Raw genomic sequence first — 19925 nt, forward strand, 5'->3', positions numbered from 1 at the left:
ATTTCCAAATAACAATCAATTTCCAAATAGCTATTACAATTCTCAAATTCCAACTGTTAATTTTTATTCCATTAAAATATTAGATGGATTAAAATTCCTCAGTAACTTATGGTCATAGTCTTAACAATATAACAATAACCATTTAAAACAAAAGGTCTTAATATCCTGAATTAACTTTTGATAATTAAATCCATCACAATATAACTTTTACAATCACTTCAAAATTATTAACACAAGTTTAATTAACTAATTCTCACTAAATTTTTACTGTGACGATTTTTGACTCAATGACTGATTTCTTGGACTTAATGTCAACGCCGATAATTATCAAGTTTCAGTAATTTTAATTTAACTACTCCACGGACTTAATCCCCAAAAATTACTAAATTTCCACGTGATATAAAACAATTAGTTTTACAATAAAATATTTTCAATAAATAATTCCTAATATAATATTCTTAATAATTTTCCAATCTATATTATTTTCAATAATTAATTTTCCTAATATAAAATATTCTTACTAATTAATTCTTAATATAAAATATTATCAATAATTTTCTATTAGTTTAATCCATTATAAAAAATTCGACACAAGTCGAAATAGTCAAATCTCAATTGCTAGAACATTCGCTAGCTGTTTTGCTTGACCTTGGGTATTGGAATTTACTGCGACACCAAAAATTGACGCGTGACTAAAATTCCACGAATAAAAATCTGTCGATTTTTTTAATGACGAAAATTAATCAATTTTACTAAGTTAATTATTGTAAAATTAATTTAACGAATTTTCAGATGTTAATTAATTAATTAAAATTTTCCAGTACTTAAAATTTCCCGCAAGGTCGATTGAGTGATCCTCGGGTATAAGCCCCCGTGAAAATCACTAAATCCAAAACTAGCAAATGTTCTTCGATTTATTTATTGAATTTAAAAGAAAAGAAGAGGAGTGATAGACCGAGTACAAACCGCGGTCTATCTTCCACCCACGGAATGAAATAAAATACCTGAGTAATTAACTTAAACTCCTGTTCACGATGTCTCTCTGACGTGGTGAATCCTCTGGGTACTCGTTGTTAAATTTTTCTTTCACTCCGGGGATTGTCTTCACTTTAAGTTCAGTTCTCCTGTGACAGTAAAAATGTTAGAAATATGGTCTCCAAGATTGAAAAGACAATCTTGATAATTTTCATCGCAGCGTTCCAGAAATTTACGTGCGAGTGAATAATTACCTGTTTTTTCTGTTGAGTAGTGACCGGTGCGGTTGACTATCAAACCTCTTCAGATTTTGTCACACTCCGACTCCCGAGTACTTACCCATTTTACCCCCCTCTTAATTACTACACGGAAGACCCCGAAGATCGGGGCGCGCCAGTGCTGAGTCGACTAATTATCGATCTCTGGCGACTTATCGATTTAGGGTAATTTACCCTGTTACAATGTATGTGCATAATTTTTTTAAATCTTTCAGAATAGTGAAAAATATGGATCTTTTCAAAATCAATAATGTTAATAACTTGGTTGAAATTTTACCAGTTAAAAAAAATTAGGAATACGGTAAATCCTGAAGGTCATCCGTGCAACTTCCCGCTAATTTCATGCCTAAGTGCATAAAACTACAGTAATGATGTTTTTGAGCTCTTCGAGCTCAAAAATACAATTTATGTGTTATTTTGAGCTCTTCGAGCTTACAAATCTGATAGAAGTATCATAGAACAATATTCTTTAAATTTTCAAACCGCACTAACTTTTCAATAAATGAACCGATTTTCACGCGGTTATCAGAATTAGACGCAATTTTTTTACTTTCATGATGAATCTTCAAGTTTGAATTGATAAAACCAAGAAATTTGGAGTAGTTCCAAAAAAACACTTTTTTTGGTTTTATTTGTTCATAATATTTCTTGAACGAATTGACCAATTTTGACCGGCTTGACGGCGATCGACGTAATTTTTTCATGCTAACAGCTGATTAGTATTTGAAGTTGATCGATAGAGCCGTTTAAGAAATATTCCAAAAAGACCACTTTCAAAAATGATTTTTTTCTTATTTTTTTTTAGATTTACAAGTTTACTTCAAATCTATCGGTCCGAATCGATTCAAATTCTCAAAAAATCTTAGTTCGAGGAAACTCTTTAGAACACCGTTTAATTCGTTCCGATCGGTTCAGTCGTTCAAAAGTTATAAATGAGTTGCATAGTCACACACACACACACACACACACACACACACACACACACACACACACACACACACACACACACACACACACACACACACACACACACACACACACACACACACACACACACACACACACACACACACACACACACAGTGACAACATCGCGGGGGTAGTCTGGGAAGCTTCCTGTGACCTTTATACGTCGAGATCTGATGAAAACTCGATTTTTGCAAAACAGGGCGAAAACAATAACCCCAATTTTTGAAAATCTGAGATTTTTATCGGGAAGTTAAAAATGAAAGAACTTAACTTGAATGAGAATTATAAAGTTAAAGCATTGAAATTAATTTGAACTGAATATGGAACCAGGATTGTGGCAACTTTAAATAGTGAATTCAATATTTATTTACCAACCAGAACAGTTCACTTGCTGAAGTATGAACAAACTCTTCTCAACTTAAATGAATTAGCATTTGATAATCATTTCTTTCTGCGCTACTATGGTGGAAAGTACAATCAGTTTGAATTTATTAATAATTATGTTCCTACATAATGATAATAAGTGAAAAATATATTGCATCTACATATTTTAAAGAAATAAATACTTATAGGTAAGTAGTTAAACAGGGGGAGTTCAGTGACAACGGGTTCTGTGACACTCTACTTATCATGTGAGTACGAGTGTGTTTCTTGCTTGTCGACGGTTGTTTTGTTATCTGTGATCTTCCTTGTCGACGTTGGGCTTGATAGTTTTCTTGTTTATTGTAGGTTGTTTGTATTATCGACTGTTGTTTTAGGGTCATTTCATGTGACTGTTGCGAGGTTATGGTGGGGGGTGTATGATATTATGATGGGGATATGGTGGCTGTTTGGTAGGAGTGGGGCGGGGGAAGTGGGGGTATTAATTTAGTATTATTTTTGATTGACAAAATTTGATTAAGAAAATACATGTTTGATTTTATTGATTTATTATTATTTATTTATTATCAATTTCACCCCTAAATCATGGCTACTACTCCTGGATGGAGTAAAAGGTTATTAATAACCCTTTGAAGACCCCAATACTGTTAGCCATTTTAATATATTAATGTTAGCCATATATAATAGCTAAATCTGTCATTAAAGACAAATTTTTGGGAACTGGGGGAAATAAAGGATAAAGGGGGAAGGGGAGGACCTGTACTGAGGAGGAATTTTCGGTAACTGAAAAAGTAATTCGGACTATTATTTGCTGTTGAGTCAACTGGAGGTTTACATTAATGAGACGGTTGATTGTTTCATCACCATTATCCTCATCCATGTCATTGTTAATCGTTTTGTTATAATAATCTACATCCATTCTTGCTTGATAATGATAATCTGTAACATAAAAAAATTTTCACATTATAATTAATCCAAAAATCATTCCATGAATTATAAAAAAATTTATAAAAAAAAATTATAAAAAAATTATGTTCTATTAGCGGTAATGATGTTTTACCATGCATAATTTGATGCATCTCCTCGACTGAGCAAGAATTAGGACTGTAAAAATCTCCTACTTCTTACGATGATGATGATGATGACGTTTCGTTCTGATTTAGTTCATCCATCTTAGATTGATAATGATTATCTGCAATATAAAAAAATTTGTTATATTATAATTAATCCAAAATTATTTCATGAATTATAAAAAAAATTTTAATTACCATCCGTTGGTGATGATGGTGATATACTACGTGTAATTTGATTTAACTCTTCATACAATGATGATGATGATGATGATATTGATACTAGTACTGTTGATGTCCCACTAATGGTTGAATCCTTTATGACTTCAACCTCATCATCGGAAGTTGAATCCAAAGTTCTTAGAAATTTAAGTTCTGGTGGCCGTAGATGGATGTATAGAACCTCATTTAACTCTCTTTTAGAGTCATTGTTGCTTAATGCAAACCAAACTGACTCATTCGCTAAGAACCGTATCTCAGCCTCTTGCCCAAAAATACTTAATTTATAACTTTTCGATAAATCAAACCCCATTACGTTAATTTGATGATTCCATACATCATCAATAATCTTAAACACTGCTGCGTGGGATGTTGTTGCAATCCAAACTTGTGGGATGTATAAACTTTGTAGATTACCCATTATCTTAAAAATAAATATTGGAAAAATATAAAAGTTTTATAAGACAAAAAAAAATATATAATCTAGGTAAAATCGATCAAAATCAATGTTTGCACTTACTTAAAAATTCTTTCCACAAAAAAACGCGAGTTTTAATAAGGAAAACACTGATATATGGAAAATCAATACTGAAGACTTGAAGTTTTTTCCAAGTATAAAGAATATTTTCTTGATGACCTCTTTATAAAGCACTTCACCAGCAGCATGAGTCTACTAGTAGCACACCCACTGTGTATATAATTAACAAATCCGTAAAGAGTTCCAAATATTTTTGAAGATCCAACCACACCCTTATTTCCCATACGATTTCACATGATTCAACTAAGTTCATTACTTACAAAATATTCCCAGGATCTGAATAAGCATGTAGGCGGTAAACTTTATAAACCTGCTATGCAGTGGTCCCATATTTGTTACGATTAATTACCAGCATTTCGGCAGATAACTCTTTTTTTCAAAGTATCTGGAAAACATATGTACCTATCATGGAGTATATGTTTTAAAGTGTTCATTAAATTTTATAAAAAGATTCCCATGAACTGTCTAGACTAATATATATACATATACATATATATATATATATATATATATATATATATATATATATATATATATATATATATGTCGAAGGAAGAGTGGTTCGGGCATCGTTAGGGTCCTTTGGATCATTATCAGCCATCTTTATTTATTTTTACAATAATCAAATATAATAAAGACTTTGATTTAAAATATAACGTACACTAACTCGTACAAATAATAAATTTAATTACAAATATTCTACTGCGATTGATATAACAGTTAAAGACGTTTTGGGAATAAGACCGAGAACGAATCCGGGGTCAGCAGGATGTATGCGATCCTTACTTGATCAATGCTCAACGAGAACTACCCTCCCAAGTACCCTAAGTACTTATTCACTCAAAAATTATTTCGACAGCCCTCATTGTCTGTCGATATTTCTAACTATATACTTTTACTTCTATCCTGTGACCTCGGCTACGTTTGGTGACCCTTGTCACTCGGGACTTAAGCCCATCGTTATAACCATAAAAATATAACTAGCTTAAATCATAAATAATATCTAAATATTCTATGCTTTACGATTTTGCTTAAAATTAACAGACAAACTAAAATATTGGGAATTTCCAATCTCTGGGAAAACCCAGCTCGATATTATCTCCGACATATATATATATATATATATATATATATATATATATATATATATATATATATATATATATATATATGGGGTATTCCATGCCAAATCGACCACTTTTGACCCCGACCCTTTTCGATTTGGCCGAAAGTTTTCCATCCTTTTCTACCCTATAAAAAACGGTTCTCAGAATTTTTTGAATTTTTTTACCTAACTCCAAAAAGTTATGAATTTTTCAAAAAAATGGCTTTTTTATTTTCAAATAGCCATAACTTTTTCAAAACTAAACATTTAAGTACCTTTTTTTTTTAAAAATTTTTGTTTTTAGATGTATTTTCAGATAAAAAATATTAAAAAATTTTTGTAAGTCAATACATATGGAATTTTTCAGTTTTTTGACAAAAATCAATGATTTTTCGAAGTTCGACATTTTTTTTTTTAAATTTTTTTTTTCTAAAATAAACTTTAATCAATTCCACAGTTATCCCTGTAGAACCCAGATCGGGCCGATTTCTCTTTCTATTTTTTTTATTCAATTGAAAAAATATTGTTAAATTTTCAAAAATGGAAAAAAAATTTTTTTTCATAAATTTTATTTATATAATGAGATAAATACAATTCAACGATTTCACGGCATTATATTTACAATTTAGAAGCTTCATCGATGACTGTATTTAGTAAGATTCAAATTTTAATATATCAATTAGATCGATAAACTAGGGATAACAATTATCGACTTACCTATAGCCAGTAAACTAGATGCTATAAGCTAGTATGTTTTGATTAAAAGTGCGGCTTTTTCATTTTGAGATCTAAAACATAACCTATAAATCTTTTGTGCAATCTAGTGTTTTATAAAAGATTGTCATTACATTTGTTGTATAAATAAATAATTTCTCTAGTTTATAAGCGCTTTTTTAATTTGTCTTTATGGCGTCAAAAAAGGTATTTGATCGGTGTTGTAATCCTTTTGAGTTGGAATCTCATTTTAAAAAAATTGGTTTACGTCCGGCGACTGATATTATGAAAGAAAATTTAACAATATTTTTTCAATTGAATAAAAAAAATAGAAAGAGAAATCGGCCCAATCTGGGTTCTACAGGGATAACTGTGGAATTGATTAAAGTTTATTTTAGAAAAAAAAATTAAAAAAAAAAATGTCGAACTTCGAAAAATCATTGATTTTTGTCAAAAAACTGAAAAATTCCATATGTATTGACTTACAAAAATTTTTTAATATTTTTTATCGGAAAGTACATCTAAAAACAAAAATTTTAAAAAAAAAAGGTACCTAAATGTTTAGTTTTGAAAAAGTTATGGCTATTTGAAAATAAAAAAGCCATTTTTTTGAAAAATTCATAACTTTTTTGGAGTTAGGTAAAAAAATTCAAAAAAATTCTGAGAACCGTTTTTTATAGGGTAGAAACGGATGGAAAACTTTCGGCCAAATCGAAAAGGGTCGGGGTCAAAAGTGGTCGATTTGGCATGGAATACCCCATATATATATTATGATGGGTTTTTCTTCACGGGCTGGCGTCGACAGCGCCGGGGAGCTCCACCTAAATGTTGGCTTACCTGGTTCGGAAACTGTTGGGCGCCAGGAACTTACGTTCCACGGTTCGGAGTCAGCAATTGATCGTAGTCGGGCGGCAGGTCAACGTCGAAGAGATTCTAGAATTGATAGAGCGAGCAAAGAAATCGATGCGGAATAGTTTTGTCACCAGAGAATAATAATAAAAAAAAATTGAGGCAGCAAAAAAAAACAAGTAATACGCAGGGACTGTTCAATGAAAAAAACAATCTGAATACGATCGAAATTATAAATAATGAGTTCTTATTTATTCGGTTAACAATCAAAATGTCGAATTAAGGAAAATAATTGACTTCGCTTTATGATCGCCACAACAAATAAAAAAAATTAACAAAAAATACAAAAAAAATAATCGTTTCTCTTATCGTATCGTAACAACAAATTTCGAATTTCTCAACAAAAACAAATTAAATGTCGCCGCTTCGTATTAACAAATTCTGAAAAAAAATTAACAAAGAGAAAAAAAATGTTCTAGGTCGCGTTTATTTTCCTAACAACAAAAATTTCGACTTCATCAATATAATTAATTATCGTCACTTTCTTCGTAACAAATAAATTTGAATTTCCGAAAAAAAACCTATAATTGTCGTAGCCTTTCTTTCGTAATAACAAATTTTTAACAAATTAACAAAAAAACATGCGTGCGTACAAAGTACACATGTCAGAAGTGAAACTTCTTTGGCGAACTAATTTATAAATCTTGTTTATATTTATACAAATCTAAAACTTTAAATTTCCATGATTAAGAGGAAGGGAAAAAGGAAGATAGGTTAGGAATTTAATTGTCATTAAAATAAAAAAAGTGTTGAAAATTAATGTAAATTATAAATTTAATTTTTTCAATTTATTTCTTCAATATTTACATTGTTTGACGTTGTTTGTATTGGTATTATTGTGACTAAAGCATTATGATAGGTAAAATATGCAACATAAGTTCGTATTTCAACATTATCTAAATATCTTGTAAAAATAGCATCTATTGTCGTTCCTGAATTTGTAGTTGGTGTGTTTGGATTATTATTTAGCTGTAGACTAAATTTTTCTTCTAGAAAGTTTATTAATGGTTTGGAATCATCAACTGCAAAATTAATGTTAAAGTCACCACCCAAAACAAGTGGTATTTTATCATTCTCATTACCGAGAATAGCAGCACCTCCGTGGCTGTATGGAAGTAATTGGTGATGCAAGAAACTAATTATATCTTCAGTTTTTTGATTAATTGATATGTATACAGCAGCGAAAATTATTTTTCTTCCATGAAGAGTTTGACATTCCACCATGCAAATGTCACCAATTGATATTGATACTAGTTGCTGTAATGATGAATTAATTGCTGTCATTGTAACGTTTGGCGTAACAATATTTGTCGTATTGTTTTTTTTTATTGAAATAAATACCCACTCCACCTGCTCGAACGTTCGGTCGTTTAAATTTAACAATACAGTCAAAATTAATTAGACTTATTTCTTCAGAGTTATTTATCCAAGTTACAGATAAAAGTATGATGTTAGATTCTTGTATAATTTGATTTTTTAATGTCTTGAGAATGACTTCGAAAACTTTGACAATTAAGAGTATATACAGTTGATCCCTGTTCTTATCGTATGAAATATAGCATGTCACTATCAACCGTTTTTACACAATTTAATGAAAGTCTTCTAAATTCATCTCGTAAATGTATCATTGTTGTTGATGGTCTTCGTCCATAGTAAAAGGTCAAATCATTGTTTCTTGTAGTAATCCGTAGTCCTTCGATAGTTGTGACACGAGACAATGCAACATATACCAATGATTGTGACTGTTTTTTATCATATTCGTAGACAATTTCGGAGTACGTACTTCCTTGAGACTTGTGAATTGTTGTTGCACAAGCACAAACTAATGGCAATTGGGACCTTTTCACATTTATTGTTTTATTGTTATTTAGTGGTATTGTTGATGATCGTCTACCGATTGGTACGGCAGTTCGACTTATATTATTTGCCGCAACATGTCCAGCAACTTTTTTTCGAATTTTTCGAAATTTCGAAATTTCAACTCCACTATGTTTCAATGTATATAATATTTGTATTAGATCTGTCCAACCAATTTCATTTGCACTTAATGTTATAAAAATCGTTGGTTTACCTAGTTGCCTTATCATAGCAAAAAGATCTTTTTTACGATTCGACCAATACCATGTTGAATTCGGAATTGATCGTAAAAAAGCAAGATTTGTTTCAATATAATTATTGATGTAATGTTCGTCTTCAATTTATTGTCGAGTGACCGTTGTATTTTTACCAACATGTTTAAAAGCAATCGTCAGGGAATCCCGAACTCTCAATCTCATAATTTTCATTGCTACGTATAAATGATGATGCGGTGTCACAGCTCGTCGATCAGATCTTCGTAATTCACTTGATGCCATCATGAATGGTGTTGCTTTAATTCCTTCTCTGAATCTCCGAAATTCACCCAAATAAATTGACGGAAATGAAAGCTCTTCTGCATGTTCATCGAACAGTAAGCTCCGTGGAACATTTTGTTCTCCAGGTGCAATACAAAGATATTGTTCCTCATCCCATGACAGTGTATGTTGTTGAGCAGTTAGACTTTCTTCAATAAGTATATGTTCACTAATATCTTCTAAAGGAATTTCCGTTGAAATTGAATTATTGTCAAAAAATGATTGATCCATTGTAATTTCATACATAGTATAAAGTGGTGTAGCTAATAAAAATTATAGCCAGGTTTTTATTGTGCGTTTATTAATTATGCCCTGCAAATAGCTTGATTTATGAATTTGTTTTCGCTTGATATGTACATTAATACAATAATCATCATCTACGTTTCGTGGTAGACTTTTAATCATGGTATCAACATCAACAGGCACATTAATGATTTGCCCTAAAATTCCATATTGACCGTTGACATGTCTTAATCTTCTGATCTGCATGAAAGGTATACGAGGTGAAATTAATCTTTCAGATAAAATATCTGGTGGTGGTAAATGACTTGGAAACTGTGGATATTTGAACCCATTATATACAGCCATTATTGGAATGTTATTTTTGTTTAATGCGTTAAGACATGTGTTGCATAAAGCAATTTTATCGTTTGATACATGAGGAAGAATTATATTTAATATCTCTTGGTGTTGAATAGATGCATATTTTAAATCTTCTTTAAACCACAATCTCTCACATACTGAGCAAACATGCCCAAACGAGTTATTGATAAATTTTTCCTTAAATTCCTTGTGAGCATTTTGATGCCTGTGAAAAGTAGGATAAGGTACTCGTAAATCAGTATCTTGAATACGTCTCGTATTATTTGTAATATTGACATGATTCTCATCATCGATATTATTATTATTAATATTATTATTATTATTATTATTAATATTATTATTATTATTAATAATATTATTATCACCATTATTATTGTTATTATTATTATTAATATTATTATTATCACCATTATTATTATTATTATTATTATTATTATTATTATTATTATTATTATTATTATTATTATTATTATGTTATTAAATGCTCAGGGGGGTTATCCCCGGAGTCCGATTCTCCGAGGGCCCAGCCTGAGCTCCATCCGTTACTGCTGGACCACTCCGCACAACAAGGCGGTTAGTGATCACAGCAGGCCAAAGTCATTTCCCTTAAGAGACGGAGAGAACCAAGTAAAACAGCCTTCTGCATCCTAACTGCCAAGAACTCAGCTTTTGATGAGCAAGCTGGAACTTTGGCAAGTGAGGATACAAAAGACTGTTTCATCCCTCCTAGGACGCCAACAATCAGGACGACAAGCTTGACACGGTAACCTGGGTAAAGTTTGCCAATTTCAAACAGGAGATCCTGATATATTTGTCTTTTGTGCTCTTCTTTGGCTGAGATGTTGTATTCAGCCGGGGCCGAGAACTCAATGACATAAATGTCACGAGTGGCCTTGTCGAAGAGCACAATATCAGGTTTGTTGTGATCTATCCGCCGGGTTGTTGCAAATGGCATGTTCCAATAAATTTTGCAACTGTCATTCTCAACAACCTGGGGAATATCTCCTGGTAAATAAGGCAGCACTGGTGTCACGTCAATACCGTAGCAATGACGAAGATAGTAGTACAGTACTCTCAGGGCAGCATTGTGACGCTGGATATATGCACCTCTCGCCAGCACTGGACATGCCGACAAAAGGTGCATAAGCGTCTCCGGATGTTGTCTACACCTCCTACAGGACGTGTCCGGAAGCTGCACCTGGAGCACCTTGCTACGGTACTCAAGAGTGTTAATGACACCATCTTGGCAGGCAAATATGAACCCTTCAGTCTCGGACATCAGGCCCGCTGACTTTAAGCAGGAAAATGTCAGCTGGATGGACAAGCCATGATCACGCACGTGTTTAAAGAACACGCTGTGCATGGACTTGTCCATCAGTTCGCCAAGGAGTAGTTTTTCCTCGGCGTTCCTGATGACGCTCTTAAATTTCTCCTTTCGGAGTTCCATAAGAGCGTTTATTTCTCCAAGACCAAGGGTTCTTGCCGCATATATTGCTGCCTTATACAAGAATGACCCCTTATGCGCATTTTCATGTTTATGTACAATTTGCATAAGAAAGTCATCCTCGTCTGCAGTGAAATTGACAACATCGTGAGTTAAACCCAGGACCAAACGGTCGTGAAGCCGCTCCAAACTCTGCAAACCGCTCCCACCGATGGACCGGGAGAGGTATAATCTGGCGACTGATGAATTGGGGTGCATGCTCCGATTCATATTAATGATCTTACGGGTTTTGATGTCGAGATCTCGTAAATCCTTTCGGGTCCATTTCAGGACACCGAAAGAGTATAGTAAGACTGGGACAGCGAGCATGTTAGTAGCTGAGACTTTGTTTTTGCCGGAAAGTTCGGAGGACCAAATTTTCCGGAGTCTCCTAACATACTCGCTCTGGAGAGTTGTTCGGACTTCAGAGACCGCATGCATGAGGTGCTCTTCCATTCCTAGATATCTATATCAACTCCCCGGCGTCTAATTGGCTTAAGACGCTCCCATCCACTAATTCGACATCATCACCAGTATCAGAGCACTTACCCCTCGCCAGATGTACGACCGCACACTTGTCCAACCCAAAAGACATTCCGACATCTCGTGTGTACTCTGCTACGATGTTGAGGGCCGCTTGTAGATGATCTTTATCAGCGCTATACAGCTTCAGATCATCCATGTAAAGCAGATGGGTAATCGAATAGTTTCGATCACCCGGAGGCCCCACAGAGTACCCATGAGTTTTACGGAGAACAACAGATATAGGCAGCAGTGAAATGCAAAACAGCAGAGGGCTCAAGGAATCGCCTTGGAAGACCCCTCGTTTGTACTCTACAACTCCGGTTACGTGCAATGCGTTTCCACTTCCAATGTGAAATCGCGTTTGCCAGAGCTGCATTGTACGCCGAATGCATTCCACTATTTCGGGATTGACTCCCAGGCATTTGAGTAGATATAAAATCAACTCATGTGGAGTTGAGTCAAATGCCTTGCGATAGTCAATCCAAGCCATTGACAGGTTGCGTTGATAGTAGATCGCATCTTGTAAGACGCATCGATCCACTATCAGGTTCTCCTTGCAACCTGACAGGCCTCTTTTACTGCCACGTTGTTCATATATCTGTTGCCATACAGGCTCTATCTGCTGCAAGATACGGTTATTTAAAATTTTTGTAAAAATTTTATAAACCGCATTCAAGCAGGTGATAGGCCTGAAATTCTTAGGGTCAGACAAGTCACCTTTTTTAGGTATCAGTACGGTTCGCCCTTCTACAAGCCAGTCCGGCTTGTTATTATTGTTATTATTAATGTTATTATTATTATTATTATTATTATTATTATTATTATTATTATTATTATTATTATTATTATTATTTGTTATTAATTGCTCAGGGGGGTTTTCCCCGGAGTCCGATTCTCCGAGGGCCCAGCCTGAGCGCCATCCATTACTGCTGCACCACTCCACACAACAAGGCGGTTAGTGAGTGCAGCAGGCCAAATTCATTTGCCTAAGTAGACGCAGGGATCCCAAAATGACAGCCTTTTGCATCCGCACTGCTAGAGACACGGCTGCTGAACTGCAAGCCGGTATCTTCGCAAGTGAAGACACAAAAGACTGTTTCATCCCTCCAAGGACGCCGACAACCAAAACGACGAGCTTGACACGGTAACCTGGGTAAAGTTTGCCAATTTCAAACAGGAGATCCTGATATATTTGTCTTTTGTGCTCTTCTTTGGCTGAGATGTTGTATTCAGCCGGGGCCGAGAACTCAATGACATAGATGTCACGAGTGGCCTTGTCGAAGAGCACAATATCAGGTTTGTTGTGATCTATCCGCCGGGTTGTTGCAAATGGCATGTTCCAATAAATTTTGCAACTGTCATTCTCAACAACCTGGGGAATATCTCCTGGCAAATATTATTATTATTATTATTATTATTATTATTATTATTATTATTATTATTATTATTATTTTGTTATTAAATGCTCAGGGGGGTTATCCCCGGAGTCCGATTCTCCGAGGGCCCAGCCTGAGCTCCATCCGTTACTGCTGGACCACTCCGCACAACAAGGCGGTTAGTGATCACAGCAGGCCAAAGTCATTTCCCTTAAGAGACGGAGAGAACCAAGTAAAACAGCCTTCTGCATCCTAACTGCCAAGAACTCAGCTTTTGATGAGCAAGCTGGAACTTTGGCAAGTGAGGATACAAAAGACTGTTTCATCCCTCCTAGGACGCCAACAATCAGGACGACAAGCTTGACACGGTAACCTGGGTAAAGTTTGCCAATTTCAAACAGGAGATCCTGATATATTTGTCTTTTGTGCTCTTCTTTGGCTGAGATGTTGTATTCAGCCGGGGCCGAGAACTCAATGACATAAATGTCACGAGTGGCCTTGTCGAAGAGCACAATATCAGGTTTGTTGTGATCTATCCGCCGGGTTGTTGCAAATGGCATGTTCCAATAAATTTTGCAACTGTCATTCTCAACAACCTGGGGAATATCTCCTGGTAAATAAGGCAGCACTGGTGTCACGTCAATACCGTAGCAATGACGAAGATAGTAGTACAGTACTCTCAGGGCAGCATTGTGACGCTGGATATATGCACCTCTCGCCAGCACTGGACATGCCGACAAAAGGTGCATAAGCGTCTCCGGATGTTGTCTACACCTCCTACAGGACGTGTCCGGAAGCTGCACCTGGAGCACCTTGCTACGGTACTCAAGAGTGTTAATGACACCATCTTGGCAGGCAAATATGAACCCTTCAGTCTCGGACATCAGGCCCGCTGACTTTAAGAAGGAAAACGTCAGCTGGATGGACAAGCCATGATCACGCACGTGTTTAAAGAACACGCTGTGCATGGACTTGTCCATCAGTTCGCCAAGGAGTAGTTTTTCCTCGGCGTTCTGATGACGCTCTTAAATTCCTCCTTTCGGAGTTCCATAAGAGCGTTTATTTCTCCAAGACCAAGGGTTCTTGCCGCATATATTGCTGCCTTATACAAGAATGACCCCTTATGCGCATTTTCATGTTTATGTACAATTTGCATAAGAAAGTCATCCTCGTCTGCAGTGAAATTGACAACTTCGTGAGTTAAACCCAGGACCAAACGGTCGTGAAGCCGCTCCAAACTCTGCAAACCTCTCCCACCGATGGACCGGGAGAGGTATAATCTGGCGACTGATGAATTGGGGTGCATGCTCCGATTCATATTAATGATCTTACGGGTTTTGATGTCGAGATCTCGTAAATCCTTTCGGGTCCATTTCAGGACACCGAAAGAGTATAGTAAGACTGGGACAGCGAGCATGTTAGTAGCTGAGACTTTGTTTTTGCCGGAAAGTTCGGAGGACCAAATTTTCCGGAGTCTCCTAACATACTCGCTCTGGAGAGTTGTTCGGACTTCAGAGACCGCATGCATGCGGTGCTCTTCCATTCCTAGATATCTATACAACTCCCCGGCGTCTAATTGGCTTAAGACGCTCCCATCCACTAATTCGACAATTATTATTATTATTATTATTATTATTATTATTATTATTATTATTATTATTATTATTATTATTATTATTATTATTATTATTATTATTATTAGTTATTAATTGCTCAGGGGGGTTTTCCCCGGAGTCCGACTCTCCGAGGGCCCAGCCTGAGCGCCATCCATTACTGCTGCACCACTCCGCACAACAAGGCGGTTAGTGAGTGCAGCAGGCCAAGTTCATTTGCCTAAGTAGACGCAGGGATCCCAAAATGACAGCCTTTTGCATCCGCACTGCTAGAGACACGGCTGCTGAACTGCAAGCCGGTATCTTCGCAAGTGAAGACACAAAAGATTGTTTCATCCCTCCAAGGACGCCGACAATCAAAACGACGAGCTTGACACGGTAACTTGGGTAGAGTTTGCCAATTTCAAACAGGAGATCCTGATATATCTGGTGTTTGTGCTCTTCTTTGGCCGAGATATTGTATTCGGCTGGGGCCGAAAACTCAATGACATAAATGTCACGAGTAGCCTTGTCAAAGAGCACAATATCAGGTTTGTTGTGGTCAATCCGCCGGGTTGTTGCGAATGGTATGTTCCAATAAATTTTGGAACTGTCATTCTCAACAACCTGCGGAATATCTCCTGGCAGATAAGGCAGCACTGGTGTCTCATCGATACCGTAGCTATATCTGAGATGATAATAGAGTACTCGCAGGGCAGCATTGTGACGCTGTATGTAGGCACCTCTTGCCAGCACAGGACATGCCGACAAAAGGTGCATCAGCGTCTCCGGATGTTGTTTACACGTCCGACAGGACGTGTCCGGAAGCTGCGCCTGGAGCACCTTGCTACGGTATTCGAGAGTGTTGATAACACCATCTTGGCAGGCAAATATAAACCCTTCGGTCTCGGACATCAGGCCAGCTGACTTCAAGAAGAAGAATGTCAGCTGGGTGGACAAGCCATGGTCACGGACGTGTTTGAAATACACGCTGTGCATGGACTTGTCCATGTGTTCACCGAGGAGTTTTTTCTCCTCGGCTATCCTGACGACGCTCTTGAACTCCTTTTTTGGGAGTTCAATGAGAGCGTTTATTTCTCCGAGACCTAAGGTATTTGCCGCGTAGATTGCTGCCTTATACAAGAACGACCCCTTCCGCGCATTTTCATATTATTATTATTATTATTATTATTATTATTATTATTATTATTATTATTATTATTATTATTATTATTATTATTATTATTATTATTATTATTATTATTATTATTATTATTATTATTATTATTATTATTATTATTATTATTATTATTATTATTATTATTATTATTATTATTATTATTATTATTATTATTATTATTATTATTATTATTATTATTATTATTATTATTATTATTATTATTATTATTATTATTATTATTATTATTATTATTATTATTATTATTATTATTATTATTATTATTATTATTATTATTATTATTATTATTATTATTATTATTATTATTATTATTATTATTATTATTATTATTATTATTATTATTATTATTATTATTATTATTATTATTATTATTATTATTATTATTATTATTATTATTATTATTATTATTATTATTATTATTATTATTGTTATTAGCATTAATAATATTTGATGATGTTGGAAAATCTTCAATGATGTTTTCTGAAAGGCTTGTCAATGATTTTTTTCTTGCTCTAAACTCACGAACACGTTCTGTTGAAGTTTTTTTTCTTTTAATTGGTAAAGTCGAAGTCGAAGGTTGAGAATTGTCTTGTTCTTGATGTACTTCAACTTCAACAGTGATTCGCGTCAAATCATTTGACTCTTGATTTTCTTCAGATTTTTGTCTTTATCGAGCTCTGTAGTCACGACTACGCTCTGCTGGAGTTTTTGGTGTAGTTTTTGTAATGATGGACGATGAGATATTCAACTCTTGGCTATCTGCATTTTTTAAAGCCTTTTTTCGCTCTCTAAATTCTCGTGAACGTTCTGTTGATGTTTTAGCTGGCCGTCTAATAGATATTTTATTTTTAAGTGTTTCACACTCTCGCACCACAATTTTTGGCATTGCAATCTGAAAATGAAAAGTTATTTGAAATTAATATTTAATAATAAAAATAATTAAAGAGAATTATTAAAATAAATTTATTTTATATTGTTTGAAAAATAATATAGTCAAATCTCAGATGTTGAATATTAAATTAAAATTCCTCGTGATTTTTTGTAAATATTAAAAATAGCTAATCCAATTTAAATTTATACAAAATTTTTGTAAATTAATGATAACTCTAGAAATTCCAATTTTTAAATTAAAATTTCGTCAAAAGAATTTATGAAATATTGTTATTAGTATTTTATGCACAATGATTTATTGAAATCTCAAATGACGAATATTAGAAATTATTAATTAAGTTTTGTTTTTGAATTCAAAATTTAGAAAAGCGAATTTATGAAATATTTTTATTTTATGGTAAATGATTTATTAAATTATCAAATGACGAGTGGCAAGTTGAAATACCACATGTTATTTGTAAATATTAAAACTACCTAACCTTCAAACCAATTATCATAAAAAATTGTAAATAAACAAAAAGATAACAGATATATTACTTACTTCGAATAATTGCTTGATACAGGACAACTTACAAATTTATTACAAATTTATTCACAAAGTTTTTTCACAGTTTTTCACAAAGTTTTTATTTATAAAATTCACTTACTGTTTATTCACTGTATAAGTGCCTAATAATATTGTAAATATTACGCTATGCGACAGAAATGCCATCTAAAGTTCTAATAATTAACTAGTAAACGAATACACAACCAATAGGGCGTGTATTCTTTCTCGATATCCCGTATTCTCTCTCTCTCTTGTTCAATCTTTCTCACTATAGCTCTCTCCCACCTCACACTCCATAGCACTATGCGTGATACGACGTTCGCTCTGTCTCACTTTTTCTCTCAATCTTTCTCACTCGCTTGCTCCCTACTCTCATTCCACGGCTAGTTCCTCATGCTACGTTCGCCCTGTCTTACTCTCTCTCAATCGGTCTCGATCACTCTCTCTCTCTTTTCCGACACTTCCGTTGCATACCGGCGTGACGTTTCATCTGCAAAAATTTTACCCTCATGCACCTAAAGAAGTTTCACTTCAAAAACTTTTTATACGGTGTCGTATTGCGTTTCTAGCAGCAAATTTTGAGTTTCATAACCCAAAAAAAAAAAAACGAATGATCGTAGCAACCGAATTTTGATGTTATCAAAATTAAATAACTAAAATTAGAAAAAAAAAAAATAATCGGCTTAGCTTTTCTTTCGTAATTAACCAAATTTTGAATTTTTGACCAAAATAAGTTACGTGCCTTTACGTTTCTTTCGTGAAAAAAAAAATTAATGAATCAAAAGAAAATTAAAATGAACTGTTTCGCTTTTCTTCGTAATAAACAAATAATAAAATTTAGAAACAAATTACAACCAGAAATTATAACTGTTTCGTATGTCTTTCTTAACAGCCAAGTTCGAAGTTATCAGTAGCATCGATTTGTCGTATATTGATTATCGATGTCACAACCGATCGATCAGTTATCAGTCGCGGCGGGTAAGGGGACTGTCGGTAACTATTGTTACCCGTCGGGTAATACGCGGGACAAAGCTCGAGGTATGGTTCCTAGTTTCGCTCGCAGATGGCCCTTGCTTCGAGCCCATTTTATTCAGCATGCAATCTCAAAATTTGGTCAATTAAATTGTCACAGTACAGAACATTCCTCACAACGGATTAACATAATCTTTGGCACCGAATACCTGGCTGACGTCACCAAAACGGAATTGCGTCTCAAAAGTGCGCAATTACACCAAATTTCTCAATAACTAAATAAAATCAATAATTAATTGTAATTCGAACTCGAATTAACACGGCCTCTGTGAAGTCAACCAGGTGTATTAATAACTGCGACTGCACTTACCCCAGTTCAATAGACTTCTCGGTGAAGGTGTGACTCCAGGCAGAAGGTGACGGCGGCTGACGGTTCTCGGCGATGGCGTCTCGGAAATTCCGTGGTTGGAGAAGGACCAAAACGTAAGTCGAAGTCTCGACTCTTGTCGGTTGACAGTACACTAATCCCCGAGAGAATTTCTACCCTCGATTCGACCGACTCACAAAATACAAAATCTCGGTTGATTTATTCGTAGCGTAACTATTAATCAATTCACCAAGGAGCGGCTGGATTTGCGTAGAAAACTTATTAAGAACAATCGGTTAATTTATTCGTAGCGTGACAATGAGAAAAAAAAATAGGTTCAACAGTCGTGTCGGTGGCCGGCTCAGAATTGCGGGCTTTTCCGTTTTTTCAGCAAGATGTGGTTTTTCGCTAGCACAGCTACCACGCTGCGCGTCCAATCAGCAGTCGTTGGATAAATTTCCATCGTCGATGGTTGGTCGATACCCAATTCAGTGTGCCAGTCGGCGTTCAGATGGAGCCCTGGTGTGCTCCCGGTGATTCAACGTCCTGTCATTGGTCAATTCTGATGCCGGGTTTCCCTTGTTGAGCGTTGATACCCCCAGATGTCTCCCTGGTCGGTGATTGTGACTGAACTGCGGGTTCGCCCGGTCGCTTTTCTCATTTGCTCTCTCTCTCGCTCACACACTCTTAATTACATAGTAAATTTAAATTATTTTGGCGCGGTTCGGCTTAATTTTGATCTACCTCGAGCTTCGCATTCCGACCGGAAACCACTTGGGGCGACACAGGCGCGTCGAATCTCAGCAGTCCATCAGCGTAG

General features: G+C 35.0%; 2 protein-coding genes and 1 pseudogene across 5 annotated transcripts in view; all 3 read right to left on the minus strand.

The window, feature by feature from the left end:
- The window catches only part of LOC141533472 (uncharacterized), a 110814-nt gene that overhangs the window by 51219 nt on the left and 39670 nt on the right, over positions 1-19925 (minus strand). The window lies entirely within an intron of this gene.
- LOC141533493 (uncharacterized) lies at positions 2198-19766 on the minus strand. 3 transcript variants are annotated; one of them, XM_074252414.1, is made up of 5 exons: positions 19109-19766; positions 4413-4815; positions 3872-4316; positions 3664-3795; positions 2198-3542 (listed from the first exon to the last, which is right to left on the minus strand). In XM_074252414.1, the coding sequence occupies exons 3-4, from the start codon at positions 4311-4313 to the stop codon at positions 3728-3730; spliced, it is 510 nt and encodes a 169-aa protein (XP_074108515.1). In that variant the 5' UTR covers positions 4314-4316; positions 4413-4815; positions 19109-19766; the 3' UTR covers positions 2198-3542; positions 3664-3727. The 3 variants fall into 3 exon arrangements, with proteins under 3 accessions (XP_074108515.1, XP_074108516.1, XP_074108514.1); XM_074252415.1 differs by having other exon boundaries at positions 3872-4580; positions 4691-4815; positions 19109-19765; XM_074252413.1 differs by having other exon boundaries at positions 3872-4815; positions 19109-19765.
- Positions 7896-10547, minus strand: LOC141533446 (uncharacterized; annotated as a pseudogene).

Source organism: Cotesia typhae, unplaced genomic scaffold, assembly GCF_013202065.1.
Source record: "Cotesia typhae breed Kobodo isofemale line unplaced genomic scaffold, CoteBio_Ctyphae contig_9, whole genome shotgun sequence".
NCBI classification, from domain to species: domain Eukaryota; kingdom Metazoa; phylum Arthropoda; class Insecta; order Hymenoptera; family Braconidae; genus Cotesia; species Cotesia typhae.

Coding starts and splice junctions, on each gene's coding strand:
- LOC141533493 (XM_074252414.1), bottom strand. CDS start 4,313: ATGGGTAATCTACAAAGTTTATACATCCCACAAGTTTGGATTGCAACA. Junction 3,796..3,871: donor ACCATCATCACCAACGGATG/GTAATTAAAATT, acceptor TTTATATTGCAG/ATAATCATTATCAATCTAAG.